This window comes from Geotrypetes seraphini, chromosome 2 (genome assembly GCF_902459505.1).
Source record: "Geotrypetes seraphini chromosome 2, aGeoSer1.1, whole genome shotgun sequence".
In the NCBI taxonomy this organism is placed as follows: domain Eukaryota; kingdom Metazoa; phylum Chordata; class Amphibia; order Gymnophiona; family Dermophiidae; genus Geotrypetes; species Geotrypetes seraphini.
The window spans coordinates 300,363,796-300,379,462 of NC_047085.1; the positions used below are offsets into that span (position 1 = coordinate 300,363,796).

Consider the following 15,667-nt stretch of genomic DNA (forward strand, 5'->3'; position numbering starts at 1 on the left):
GAGCCAAAGCTCCTATAGTCAAACCCACCGCCCCATCACTGTGTATGGAAACTTTGAAAAAAGTGCTGGTGTGTGCTGTTTTTAAAATTAAAATATCTTTCAATGTCAAAAAAGTGAAATCTTCCACTTATCTCTTAAAGGTGTTCTAAGGCTAGACAAATCATAGGATGTATACATAGGGGTTTCATCAGCCGGAAGCCCGAAGTCATTATGCCATTGTATAGATCCATAGTGAGACCCCATCTGGAGTACTGTGTACAATTTTGGAGGCCGCATTACCGCAAAGATGTGCTGAGACTTGAGTCGGTCCAGCGTATGGCCACCCGGATGGTCTCGGGACTCAAGGATCTCCCGCATGAGGAAAGGCTGAAAAAATTGCAGCTATACTCCCTCGAGGAACGCAGAGAGAGGGGAGACATGATCGAGACGTTCAAATATCTCACGGGCCGTATCGAGGTGGAAGAGGACATCTTCTTTTTCAAAGGCCCCACGGCATCAAGAGGGCATCCGTGGAAAATCAGGGGCGGGAAACTACACGATGACACCAGGAAATACTTCTTCACCGAGAGGGTGGTTGATCACTGGAATGATCTTCCACTGCAGGTGGTCGAGGCCAGGAGCGTGCCTGATTTTAAGTCAAAATGGGATCGCCACGTGGGATCTCTTCACAGAGAAAGGTAGGGGAGGGTTATTGGGGTGGGCAGACTTGGTGGGCTATGGCCCTTATCTGCCGTCTATTTCTATGTTTCTAACAGGTCCCGACATGGACCATGTTTCGCAATTCTGTTTCAAGGAACCCGAAAAAAAGGTCTTGGCAGTTCAAATGCCAAAAGATTAGTGATAGTGCAATTGGAACAATAATTGCATATTCTGTTAAAAAAAGAAAAGTTCTTAAGTATCACATTATCTTAATTACCTAAACAAATAGCTGTATTAAATCTTTGTGAAAGCTCCATAGGTTGTGGGTACTTGCCATTTGTGTTTGATTGGAAAAGATTCCTCTGCTTCTGCTTTCATGTAACGGCTGTAGAATGCCGACTTGGGTTTAAAATAGAGTTTGGTGACGTCATCACACTTTTGACCTCCTAATCCTTATGAGATCCAATATACTAATCTCTCTACTTCCTCTTTATATTGTGACTAAGTCTGAAAAATAACAGTCAACACATTGGTAATATTTTTGTGGTCACTGATCATTTTACCCAGTATGCCCAAGCTTACACTACTACAAATCAGTGAGCAGACACAGTTGCAAAAGTGTTATAGGAGAAATATTTTCTATACTACGGATTTCTCTACAGAATTCACTTCGACCAAGACAGAGATTTTGAAAGTCGGTTAATAAGAAAAATGTGCAAGGTTTGTGGCATCAAAAGTCACATACCACACTGTACCACCCACAGGGAGATCCACAACCATAAAGATTCAATAGAATTTTGTTAAACATGTTGGGTTTGAACCCAAAGCCGAAACAACAGTGGAGAAAACATATCAGCAAATTGGTACATGCTTACAACTGCACAAAGAATGATTGCACGGGGTATTCCCCTTATTATTTTATGTTTGGCTGAGAAACTAGACTACCTATGGATGTACATTTTGGGGTCATACCAAATAGACACTCTTCAGGAAACCATCTCAAATACATCCAGAATTTTAAACAGCAATTCAATACTGCTTATCAAGCAGCTCAGGAGACAGCTGACAAACAAAATACAGGCAATAAATTCCGCTATGATACCCGAGTCAAAAGCCAAGAGCTACAAGCTGGGGACAGAGTATTGATCATGGCTCTAGGCATCCCAGACACGTGTGAAGGGGCATAATCGAAAGGGACGTCTAAGTCCGTTTACATCCATATCGCAAGTCGTCCAAAGTTAAAAAGAGCCCAAGACACATTTTCGAAAGATATGTCCAACTTTTTTTTTACTTTTGAAAATCATCTAATTATACATCCTGCTGATCTGATTGTCCATCTTTATACCACATTTCCGCCCAACTTTCCGTCCAAGTCCAAAACACCTAGAACCAGCCATTTTGGACGTGGGAGGGGTCTGCAAAGTGATGGACTGCACACCCAGACATGCCACCTAAATAGTGGGGTACCTTATAGAGCACTGCTGTGAACTTCACAAAAAGGGTGCCATGGCTTCCCCTCACTACAGTCCTTTATAGGTGACGGTGAACCCCCCAATATACCTCCAGATTCCCCTAGACCCACTTATCTACCATCCCAATAGCCCTTATGGCTGAAGGAGCCACTTATATGCCAGTAAAAAAGGGTTTTGGGGGTGTATAGGGCAGTGCACATGTTTAAGTATCAATGCAGTAATTACAGGGGCTTATGGGCATGGGTCCTCCTCTCCTAACCCACCCCCAAGACGACTTATGCTGCCTCTGTGCTGGACGATTAGGCTTTCCTATGCCCGGCTGCCAGGTTATGATGGTCTGGAGGCTGAAATTTAAAGTTGTGAATAAAATTTTTATGGGGGGGGGGGGGTGATCATTGGGGTAGTGTGTGGGGTTTGTGTTATGTGTTTTCAGTGCTTATCTGGTGAGTTTATGTGAGTTTTTGTGACTTAGACCAGTGGTCCCCAGCCCTGTCCTGAAGGACCACCAGCCAGTCGGGTTTTTGGGATAGCCCTAATGAATATGCATGGGGCAGATCTGCATTCCTATCATCTTCATTACATGCAAATCTCTTTCATGCATATTAATTAGGGCTATCCTGCAAACCTGACTGGCTGGTGGTCCTCCAGGACAGGGTTGGAGACCACTGACTTAGACCATGTTTTACAAGGTCTAAGTCACAACGTCCAAGTTCCGTCGATTGTAGGCTGTATAACTTTCGGTTATACATGCTGTACGACTAAGTCTAAGCCGGCCCATGTCCCGCCCAACTCCCGCCCTCGACACGCCTTCCGAAACGCCCTGTTTAGCTTTGGACGTTGAGCGGCACTATGAAGGCCTAGGTCGTTTAGAAATACGTCCAAAACCCATTTTTATTTTCGGCGCTTGGACGTTTTTGAGAAATGTTTGTCCAAGTGCTGACTTAGGCCAGTGTTTGGACATTTTTCTCTTTCGATTATGAGCCCCATAAGCTATCAAACTGTTGGTGTACAAAGCCCTATGTTGTAGTGACTCAGTTGCCACACCCGCCAGTGTACAAGCTGATACCAGAAAGTAGAAAAGATCCTGAGAAAACTCTACATAGAAATCACCTACTCTCTATATATCTAAAAAAAGGGGAAGTTTTACTAATAGGTGATTTTAACATGCAAAATGTTGATTGGGGTATCCCTGTTGCGGGGTCTTCTAGAACTAGGAAGATACTGGATTCTCTACAAGGAGAACTGTTCCAGAAGTTGGTAATGAAACTCATGTGGGATGGGATCATATTGGACTTAGTGCTTACAAATGGGGAAAGTGTTTCTGATGTTACAGTGGGTGATCATCTGGCAAGGGGACAGACTTAAAGATTTCAATCTGTATACTTTGGAGGAAAGGCAGGAGAGGGGAGATATGATAGAGATGTTTAAATACCTACATGGCGTAAATCCACATGAGTTGAGTATCTTTCATTTGAAGGAAAGCTCTGGAATTAGGGGGCATAGGATGAAGTTAAGAGGTGATAGGTTCAGGAGTAATCTAAGGACATACTTTTTTTACAGAAAGGGTGGTAGATGCGTGGAACAGTCTCCCGGAAGAGGTGGTGGAGACAGATATTGTGTCTGAATTCAAGAAAGCCTGGGATAGACATGTTGGATCTCTTAGAGAAAGGAAGAGATAATGGTTACTGTGGATGGGCAGAATAGATGGGCCATTTGGCCTTTATCTGCCATCATGTTTCTATGTTTGATTAATAGTTTTGTGGGAGCAGGCTACTTCTGTGTATGTAGCTCAGGGTATCAATGTCCCAGAATCCTGAATATTCTGGTAAAGAAGGAATTTCTAGTGGTAGTATTTACTCTCCTTTTACCTGATCCTGTCCTTCTGGCCTGCCTCCTGTGCACATAATCAGCCCCAGGGTACCATAGGAGGCCAGAGGCTACAGTCTGAAACAGGTTTTACATCTGGAAAAAAACTTTTAAACATGAGCCCTGGGTGCTCAGCACTGTCCACTGGCTTTAATAATGGAACTTGACTTATTCTGCTATAAGACTGAGGGGGGGAGGGGCGATATTGAAAACACAGGAGATAGCCTGGCTACCTCCGATGGTCAGCAGCAATCCTGGATATTCAATGTTGGGGCCATATCTAGCCACCAGCATTGAATATCTGGGGCAAAGTTCACCGCCATGGTCTTAGCTGTCCAAGCCAATCTTCAGCAGCTTGCCAGCTTAGACTAATGGCCAAAGATAAACCTGCTATTTAGATGGGTCTATCTGGCCACATGCCTTAGCCAGCCAGCCAATGAAAATCAGCTGTGACCGCTTATGTTACCTGACATAGTCAACCACTGGGCTAGCCAGGAAGCCAAATTGTTAGCAGGAGATATCCGGCCAGGAATGGTTCCCAGTTGACTAAGTCCCATTGAATAACAGGGGTGGGGGTGGAGGATGCGGTTGTACTGACCACTGGCTGTGGTACCATCAGTGACTGTGGTCTATTCCATGAGGCTTCCATCTAAAACCCACCATTTTATGTCTGAGCTTGGAAGACAGTTGATTCCAGAAATTTTCAGACAAAGCCCTTCCTACCTAAAGATTTGCAATGGCTGAATAGATTTTAAATATAGAATGACTGGACTATTTCCCTCTATGTTTTTTTAGATAAAGTATCTTGTAAGGCAGCACGCATCCATCAATGTATTTCAACTGTGGGCTTCTATTCCCTCTCCCTTTGACACTCCCTTTGTGCTCAATGAATGTACCGCTATCTTTGTCCAAAGTAATCACCCTGTGGTAGCTATCTCTTTAGTGAGGTGAGAGTAGAATTACATTTGCATGGTCATTGAGTGAGTGCCTTTAAAATTAAGTAATGACGATTCACAGACAAATCCGAGCCTATGTGCATATATAAGAGAAACTTAATCCATGCAAGAAACATGATCTCAACCCCCACTACAATTTTAAAAAATAATAGCCCGATCTTCATGTGAAATAACACTAGTTCTGCCAGGATTTTAATAAAAATAAATTTTTGTATCCTCGTCAGTCAGGATTTTCAAGTAACCACAATATAGAATCTTTGTTATTAGAGATAATGGATACCATTCTAATCAAGGGAGTTTTGAGGTATGATACCTCTTGGGTTCAATTGGATCTAACTGCAGCATTTGACACTGTTTTTCACAATAAGTTACTTCTTAGACTTTCCGACATGGGTATAAAACCAACAGTTCTCAAATGGTTTGCATCCTATTTTTCAAGACGTTTTTGCTCGGTACATTGGAAAAGCACTCTATCTCTTACAGGTCCCCTTGTTTCAGGGATCCCACAAGGATCTTTTATCATCTTCAACTCTCTTTAATTTGTACTTGGAATCACTTGTGAGACTCCTGGACTCCTGGGGAACACACTTTCATTTCTTTGTGGATGACATCCAGATCATTGTGTTTTTGAATGACAACCAGAATGTAGCCACGTCTGATTTTAATGTCAGCCTTGGTCAAATAACTGACTGGCTATCGGCAAATAATCTTGTTTTAAATGTTAGTAAATCTTCAGCAATGTGGATTTCTTGGAAACAAAAAGGATTTTAAAGTTCTGCCTATTTTAAATTGTCAACAACTTTCTCTTTCTATTAATTTAGCTACTTAGGGTGTGCGGTGTGATGACCAGTTGAGCTTCAAGATCTAAATTAGCCATGCGTAAGGGCTTATTTTTATTACTTATGCTTGTTACATCAATTAAGTTCCTTTTTGACCAAAGAGAATCGGACCAAATTAATTCTTGCCTTCATAACAAATCATTTTAAGTATTGTAATAGTTGTTTTATTGGTCTTAGTAAAAACAAGCTGCAACATTTGCAGGTTATCCAGTTCTGTATGACCTATACTGGTTGCCTATTTGTAAACGTCTAGAATTCAAGTTGCTCTGCCTGATGTTCAAAGCATGTAACATCGGTCAACCTTAATATTTGTCAAGATATCTACCAGCTAGACCCTTGCGTTCTTCATAAAGAGATCTATTCAAACTGCCAGGTATGAAATTAATTAAATTGTCATCTACAAGAAGTAGGATTTTCTTATGCTGGTCCAACTCTTTGGAATTCATTATAAAGTAGTTTTCATGGTGATCGCTCTTATTTAACTTTTTGTAAGAGGATTAAATCGATCTAATTTCAGTTGTATTTTATGTAATTGCTATTTTGAAGGCTGTTTGATTATGATCTAAGCTTTAGAATTATTTTTATTTGTTTCTACAAAGCCGCGCTGGCAGCAGCCATGTGGTAACATCCCCAAAGCCTATCGAGATTTAAAGGGCTTCAGGGCCGTTACCACACAGCTGCTGCCAGTGCGGCTTTGTAGAAGAGGGGGTAAGATCTTTTGGTTTTGTATTTGTCTTTTAATGATGTAATATTTTTTTTCTTGTTAACTTGCTTATATTGTTAACCACTTACTTCCTGGTTGTCAACAGCAGTATATCAAATTAATAAATCTAATCCAATATAAATTTTCCACCTGGCGTCATTCAATCCTGATAATTTGAACCAGTTCTAGTTTCCACCGTTTAATTTATGGACTTAGATACAAAGGAAGGATCAGAACTGGAGGCGTGTATCAGGACTAACCTGGGTCACATGACCATCTTATGGAAAAATAAAGCAAATCCATGGTTAAACTCCAACAGAGTCAAACCTTGCATTTCATTTGACATGTTGTAGAACCATAATTCACAGAATACCTTCAACCACTCACAACTTCCAAGGGGACCCTTACTAGCACCTATTTGGGTTTTTTTTACCCTGATCTATCTCTATTATTGCACAATGTAGTAATTTTGAGCAGGGAAGATAGTTGGGAAAAGAGATAAAGCAAAGGAGGGAGGGTAGATAGGAGCATTAAGGTTCAATGTTGGGTTTAATTAGGTAACCACTGAAGGTAATATAAATGTCCACATCATCACTGTAGATGGCATTCTCACGCTCGCGTTTATACAGGCGCACCCAAATTTCATCATTCTCCTGCAGCTCCAGCATCAGGCTCTGGCTTTGCATGATGCTTCGGTCGCTGGGCTGAGCATAGAGGATCACTTTCTCCTGGTCGTTACACATGATATGCATATAGGTCTCTTTGAAGTTCCAGGTATGGATGTTGAGGCTGAAGAAGTAGATTCCAGGCACATAGCAGTAGAACTTCCCTTTGAACATGTTGAAATGGCCATAGAGATTCACAAAGACTGTGTCAAAAACAAGGGTCTGATAGTACTCACTGCTATGAAGTGCCTTTTTACGCCCCACAGAGAATGCACCATAATGCTGCTTGCAAGGGTCTCCTGGTATGCCCATCTGACCCTTATTACCTTTAGGTCCTTGAGGACCTCGTTGGCCTGGTGGACCTTCTTTTCCCAGCTTCCCATGGATTCCTCTGTCTCCTCTTTCCCCTTTATCCCCTGTGGAAAAAAATAATGTGCCCCATTATAGGAAATCCAACTATTAAATAGTTCAACTCTCTAAGATGTTAATGAGAGGTGTTTCAAGTTCAGTTCATCTCTCTGCATCATACCTTTGAGAAAGAACTGCAGTCATACAACTCAAATTCACCCTTTCATTTTCATCTCTGGTTTTCTAGACACTTTGGACTAATTCTAAATATTACACCTAAAAGAAATCAATGCTGAAAAAAGTGTTATTCTATAAACTGTGCTTAAAGTTAGGTACAGTTTATAGAATACAGCTTACGCCCGGGAACTGCAACTAAATGGGTGAGAGTGTGTGGTGCAGTGGTGAGGTTGTGGGTTCAAATCCCACGCTGCTCCTTGTGACCCTGGGCAAGTCACTTAATCCCCATTGGCCCAGGTACATTAGATAGAGTGGGAGCCCACTGGACAGTTAGGGAATAATGCTTGAGTACCTGAATAATTTGTTATACACATAGAATTGTAGGATATGCGGAATATAAATTATTGAAAATAAAAAAAAATAAATCTAGATATGGCCAATGAAAACATGGTGCAAATACCAATTACTAAATTGCTAATTCTGTAATTACGAGTTTGTACGTAATTTAGAGGAATGCACTTAGGACCAGATTCTATAAAATGTGCCTAAGCATGCCTACAATGTAGGTGCCACTCAGTGTGGTTGTCAATTAATCGCTAGGCATCCTAGGGGTAGGCATGGATATATTAAGCCAGGTTTTACTTGGCCTAATTTACTGGTGCCTAACTCAAACTCCTAATGATACCTAAGTCAACCATGCCTATTCTCCACTCCTTAACAATGCCTACTTTTCAGGTAGGTATCAGTGGGCACTTTCACTTAGACGTCACTAGGCATTCTAAGAATTCAGCGCCAAACTCTTAATTGCTCCATTTAATTTTTTTTGATTGGCTAAAAACTGGCATGGTCAATAACCATACCAATTTTTTTTTTTTCAAAGTTGAACATGGATTCAGAAGTTAGACTTCGATAGGCATCCTCAATTAGGGTGTCTAATGGCACCAAATGTAGGCATCTTATACAGATAACAAAACACAAACTGCAGACTATGTACAGGATGCAGGTATTGTTTATTATACCGTTAATAAAATGCACATTTATTTCTAGCATCGGACTTGTTTGATACCTTTTTATTGCGGTTTGTTTCAATACCTTATCCACCATGGACCCCTGAGGAAGGCGTGTTATCCGAAACGCGGACCGTGTCGGGTCCCTTGGTTGGTAATAAGGTTGTATATTCACTGCATTTTATTAACGGTATAATAAACAATGCCTGCATCCTGTACATAGTCTGCAGTTTGCGTTTTGTTTTTTGCTTGCTGCTTGGTTTACTGCAGATTTCGTTGGATTCCTTTTTTTTTGTGGCATCTTATACAGAATCTGGCCTCTAATCTGCCCATGACCCACCCATTTTGGTGCCCTATTTTTTGACTCATAAAATTTAGACATGGATCCCATGCCTAAATGTACATGCATAACCCTTAATTGATTCTAATTAGTATCAATTGTTTCTTAAAATGCCAATTATCAGTGCAAATTTAGCTTATTATTCAATTAAATTGCACACTCAATTTGGGTACATGACCAAAATTGTGCAGACAATATTTGATACGTGTTATAGATTTAGGGGATTTATTCATCCTGGTTGCTTTCAATATCACATACAAAATAGCATATTATAATTAGAGTTTCTGATCTTAAATATTTATCATTTGGAATTGTAGAGTTTTATTTTTGAGTCAATTAGGTGCTTTGCCTTGATCAGAAAAATGAGGGATAAATATTCAGCCAGCGGCAGTCAGCTATTTTTTTTTTTTTGCCTCTGTCAACATTATCCCTGGTTATTCAATGTTGGACAATGGCCAGGTTCCGGCATTGAATATTCAGGCATATGTGGCCAGCCTACACCGTTGTGGTTAAGTGCAATATTCAGCAATTAATTGTATAAGGTGAGCTGCATAAAGACAGGAGTGCATTTACCTCATACAGTTAAATGCTGAATATCGGCACAACCACCTAAGTGCCTGCTCCATCCCTAGATGGCCTACAAATTAGCCGGTTTCAGTTTAGGTGCTATCCATGGATATGCAGTGGTATTAACCAGTTATGTGCAGCTGAATGCCCTTGTTTAGCTCTGAATAAACATGTTAAGTGGCTAGGAGCCTCTCCTGGCAGTTTAAATTGCTTTGAATATCGATCTCTACAAGTTTATTGGTATACCTGCATCACAAAAAACATATTTTTCTTGGGGGGGGGGGTTTTAGGTGGATTTTATTCAATAACCCAAACCGCAATTTTTAGTGTCAGTTCCATGTCCCAATACTAGCCCCTCGCCTTCCAGTCCCAACCTCAGTATCAACCCTCTTCTCCCTGCTCCAGCATCAATACAGTATCAGCCCCCATTTTTCAAGCCCTACCAATAGCATCATCCAGTTATAGCGCCCCTACTTCCAGCCCTGCAACAGCATCAAACCCCCTTCTTCTAGTTTAGTGCCAGACTCAGCATCAGGCTATCTATGTCCGGCCCTAGAATCAGCCAAAGCTCTCCTACTCCAAACCCCAGCAATGCTATCAGTTCCCCTTCTTCCAGATCACCTTCTTCCAGCCCCAACAACATCATTATCCCCCTTCTTCCAGCTGCAACCCCCTTTCCAACCTCAGCATCAGCCTTTCTTTGTCCCAGCTTCAACACTCTTTGTGGCACAGAGGGATGAGAGCTTGTGCCTTTGCTTCCACAATTCTCTGCTTCTTGGCTGACTCTACAAGAGGGTTGAAAACTTGAGAATAAGCACTTTTGTATTCTCACAAGCAATGGAAAATGGCAGTTCTCACATTTTTTAACCCTCTTGAGAGCTAGCAAAGTAGCAGAGGGCAGCAGAAGCAAAAACACAATCCGTTCTGCCCCCACATTCATAGGGGCAGATTGCTCGTATTGAAATATGTAAACAGAATTTTTTCTTTAACTCAAGCTCCCAGTGTGCATTGCTGTATGCTTGGTGGACTGAAGTCTCTCCTCACCAGCCAGCTTCTCTTGTGTGTTCTGAGTTCAGGCTCCATTTTAGATAGTACATGGCCTTAGAAAAGCATTTGGTTTCATGTTTAAATCTGCTGGTCTAAATATAACTTAGTTGGCTGTCTAGAATACAATATTATCCTCCGCAAAGTGTGGCTATCCTTACCTCTAGGATGTGCTGGTAGAGTGTGTTCTTTGTAGAAAACAAAAATTATTTAGAGCAATTGAACTGTGAGTTTATTTATTTATGTTAAGTTTGTATTAAAGAATCAAAATTGCCTACCCCATCTTACAGTCTCATCGAATCCAACAACTTTTAGTGGAAAGTAAGCTTTTTAGAGAACAGCAGAGATAGTTGGAGCATGTCATAGTAAGCTGTCTCTTTCCATGTTTAGTGATATGTCTGCCTGAAAAAATATGAAAGCCTTCATATTATGAGTCACTAAAACAAATACTCACCCTTGAGAATAGTGATGTTGATGTAAGGTCGGACCTCTGGCACTAGGTATGGCAAGGGATGGTATCCAGCTGTGGTACGAGCCTCTGTTGTTGGAGAAGGGGGTTCTTCAGGGTCACAGCATCGTTTGCAGTCACCTGAGGTCACTGGAGGTTCTATAGACAAAGGCTCATTGGAAGGAGCCCCAATAACGAATATTGGTAAAACAAACAGGCCCAAGTAAGTCAGGAGGGTAGCTGTTACCATAGTGACCTGGAGTGCAAACAGTAAAAATCAGTATCCGTGAAACTGAACACATACAGCTTAGTGAGGAACACTATTAAATTGCATGAATATGATATGGTAAAAACAATAGTTTATTGACATGTAAATACATGAGAGTAACTAGACCAGTATATAACATTTAGTGCCCAATATTCAAAATGATTTAAATGGTTGGGAGAGGTTCATGGCCATTTAAATCACTTATCCAAGGCTTCCTGGGCATTTTCAGCAACTCTTAACTGGAGAGGGCTGCTGAAAATGACTGGTTAGTCACCAATCCAAAACCAGCTATTTTGTGGGTGTTCCAGGGTGAAGTTTTGTAAAAAGAGGGGGGGGGGGAAGGGGGGAAATTTACAAAAATTTTTTGATGCCTATTAGTTTTATTGCTGCAGGTTTTAGTTCAGATTTATAAATTGAATAGCCTGGGTCAGTATTTAGACTATAGGATTGTTTGAATGGCTATTGATATAGAAACTTTATGACCGTCGAAGCAGCACAGAGCTTTCAGCGGACCAGCTAACACTAAAATCCTCTTCCGCACTTTTGTAAAAGAGGAGGGTAAAGGATGGGAATGAAGTTCTAACAAACGTAACAGCTGTGGAATTTCGGTAATTAATATTAAATATTTCCAACCCAATATTTCAAATGTAAGCTCCATTTATATGAGTTTGTCCCCACTAGAGACACAGAAGAGCGTGCAAACACAGACATACACACACACACACACAAATGCACTCTCACTCTTTAGACACATGCATGTTCTCATTTTTCATAGACACACGCAAAGTCACTCTTCTGGTGCTTATATGCTCATTCAGTGAGGGGACAATTCTGTATAGGACGCATACAGATGCCTAACCCCACCTAACCACCCCAATTCTCTAACCAGTGTCCATGTCATAGGCGCCGATTAGAAAATTGCATTGCTACTGAGCTGATCGTGGCAAGGGAATCTCCCTTTCGCGATCAGTTCAGTAGCCACAGCCGGAAACCCCCCCAGCCGCAAAATCAACCGGCAGGAGAGATACCCCCGAAGCCTGCCATTCTGTGGAGTAAGCATCTCTCCAGCCGGCCTGCAAGAAATAGGTATGCGAGAGTCCAGGTGGGCTTGGGGGTGTCAGGGTGTGGGCATGTCTTCAGGGGGGTTCTGGCAGGAGGGAGTAGGCACCCCTCTTGCCGGGGAATGCCTCGGAGGGTGGCAACGGAAGGAGGAATTGGGCAATCTTCCTGCTGCAGACATTTAGGGGGCTTCGGGTATTCTGGGAGGAGGGAGGGGGCATAAATCCTTCCAGCCAATTTTGTAGGCGGGGGAGGACAGATTCTCTGCTGTGGCAAGGAGATTCCCTTGCCATGATCGACTCAGTGGCTGCATCTTTTTGAAATGCAGATCCGCATTTTGCTTGCCTACATTTCAGGCGCCTATTGCGGCCCTAGGGAAAATGCCTACAGTGTAGGCAGCCTGCTTCAGGGTGTTTTTATTTTAAAACGTGTATTCCAATTGGCTAGTTAGACAGTGGTAGGCCGCCTACCGCCACCTACAATTGGGACACTGTTTATAGAATTTGGCCCTAAATGCTGTTACCGCATCATCTGGTAATGAGTTCTGGACCTTAACTATTCATTGATTGATAAAATATTTTCTCCTATTCTTTTTAAAAGTATTACCTTGTAATTTCATTGAGCATCCCTAGTACTTTTTGAAAGAGTAAAAAATCGATTTGTTCTATACCACTCAGGATTTTGTAGGCCTCCATCATATCTCTCCTCTTCCAAGCTGTTGACAGATGGAGATCTATCAGTGCACCTCAAAGAGAAGGTGAGGGGGTGAACTTGAGGGGTAGAAGTTCACATGTCTTCATAGCTTGTGAAGATGCAAGAAATAGGGCATTACCAGCAGTTGAATTCCCCGATCTCCACACTAATAAAACCCTACCTGTTTCTTGCATCTTTTAAGTACTTTATCAGGTTTTTTTCTTTGGGCTTCTTCATAGCTTGTGAAAACAACTAGTTTACTAATTACTAATAATTCTATTATAATTGTACCACGGAGAAATTTTAATGAAGCCTATCCTTCTTGAAGAGCACATCTACTTCTATTGCCTCAGTTATGAATGAGAAACAAAGAAAGAAAAATGCTTGAACACCAGTGTTTTCCACAAGAATGGGAAACCCAAAAACAAAATGTACTTCATATGTCTGCAAGTATTGTCCAGCAAAAGCATGAAGCTAAATAAACTTTGACAAACATTTGGAAACTGTTTACATGGCGTATGTTGGGAAGCCAAGGTCATTCTATTAATTTTGCCAATTCAGCTAAAGGAAATATATATTACTGCTTATTAAAAGCAACACAAATCTTACCATGCAAGGATAGAAAATCAAATATACAGTATATACACCACATCACAGAAAGCTGACATGAGTTAGGAACCCTATTATTCAATTTACAAGGAAAGTGGCAAAAACCTCCCCCTATTCCTTCTCTAATTATTCACTGCTTATTCATCAAGAATATTTCCAGCTCGTTATACACACACTTAAGTCTTTGTTAAGAAATAAAATGTCGACATGGAAAACACAAGAAAAATGCTGCACCAATAGCCCAAACTCTAGACTTAAGTTGCAAAAACTGTTTCCCTCTTAATTGGGGAGTCATTGAAACATTAGATCACAATTCACCTTTTTAGAAAAATAAGTCTTACAAACTGCAGTCATAAATGCTACACTAGAGTTGCCCCATTTGGAATACTGTGTGCAATGCTGGAGACTGCACCTTCAAAAAGAAATAATGAGGATGGTCCAGAGAGCTGCTACAAAATTAGTTCATGGCTTTTTCATAAATCTTATGGGCCCAGACTTAGAGAATTTAATATATATGCTCTGTATAAAAGCTGGGAGAGAGGGGATATGATAGAGACATTTAAATATCTCCTTAGCATTAATGTACAGGAGGAGAGGCTTTTTCAAATGAAGGAAAACTCCGGAAGGAGAGGGCATATGATTAAGTTAAGCGGTGATAGGCTCAGGAGTAGCGTAAGAAAACACTTTTTTACAGAAAGGATGGTAGATGCATGGAATAGTCTCCCGGTGGAGGTGGTAGAGATAAAAACTGTTTCTGATTTTAAGATAGTATGGGACAGGAATGTGGGATCTCTTAGGGAGAAGAGGAGTTAGTGGATGGTGTGGAAGGGAAGACTGGATGGGCCATTTGTGTCTATGTTTCTCCATTGTATTATATGAAGACTCCATGAACTGTATTACATTTGATATTGTAGGACCATCACCTCTTAGCTTCCCTCTAGGTCAGGAGTGTCAAAGTCCCTCCTCGAGGGCCACAATCCAGTCGGATTTTCAGGATTTCCCCAATAAATATGCATGAGATCTATTTGCATGCACTGCTTTCATTGTATGCTAAAAGATCTCATGTATATTCATTGGGGAATTCTGAAAACCCGACTGGATTGCGGCCCTCGAGGAGTGACTTTGACACCCCTGCTCTAGTTGAATAGATTCACAGGAAATATAAAATATCTTAAAAATGAAAATTGTATCAGTATCAAGCCATTGCAATACTTAATTCAGGTCATTTTTAAACAAGATCAAGGCAGAAAGAAGATGGATCTGAGGAAAATACAACAACCTAAGATTACATGCCCTAAGTTAATTTTCCAAAGCTTCTAATTGCCTGTGGAGATTATCTTTAACACATGCAGCTCCCAATGATTGCATAGTGGAAAGCTAAGATACAAAAGTATCATAAGTTTCTTCAGTCTTTCGTAACTTGATATCGATCTCTGGAAATTTCCTCACAGCATCGTGGGAAAACTTACATTTTGATTACATTACATTACAGTACATTTATAGACTGCAAAACCTTCCAGATCAATGCGGTTTACATAAGCAAGAGACTGTACAAAACAGCGAATTACAGAATTTGTGACTTAATCATTAATTTCCCCCAAATCTTACAAACAAAGATGTTTTCAATAGTTTTTGAAAGTGCAAATAGGAGCCTAAGGAAGCAAACAAGATACGTAACTCGCAATCCTGCCTGGCTGCCTGATATGCAATCGTTTGATGTAAAAATTTCTACAGTACCTTTCATAAGCAAGCTGTTATTAGAAAGCAAATTCCTAATATCCTTAAGGGGCACATCAGCTGGGGTAGAAGTACCAGAGAAATGTCAGACCCACCTATTGGGAATGTAATAGGTTTATGTATCAGAAGGTATCTCTGGGATTTGCAGGTATCTTCTGAGTAGAGGCATCAACAGGAGAATCTGTTCCCTATGACTCATATCCCAAATTCCAGTAATATATTTCATAAGC

At 41.0% G+C, this 15,667-nt stretch overlaps 1 protein-coding gene across 3 annotated transcripts in view; it reads right to left on the reverse strand.

Moving 5' to 3' along the window:
* Nucleotides 1-5,092: 5,092 nt before the first annotated feature.
* Nucleotides 5,093-15,667, reverse strand: part of C1QTNF6 (C1q and TNF related 6) — a 151,660-nt gene continuing 141,085 nt past the window's right edge. For all 3 annotated transcript variants that reach the window (XM_033929889.1, XM_033929887.1, XM_033929888.1), the window contains 2 exons: nt 11,078-11,327; nt 5,093-7,556 (listed from right to left, as the gene is read on the reverse strand). In XM_033929889.1, coding sequence (XP_033785780.1) covers nt 7,006-7,556; nt 11,078-11,321 — 795 coding nt within the window. In that variant the 5' untranslated portion in view covers nt 11,322-11,327 and the 3' untranslated portion in view covers nt 5,093-7,005. The remainder of the gene's footprint in view (nt 7,557-11,077; nt 11,328-15,667) is intronic.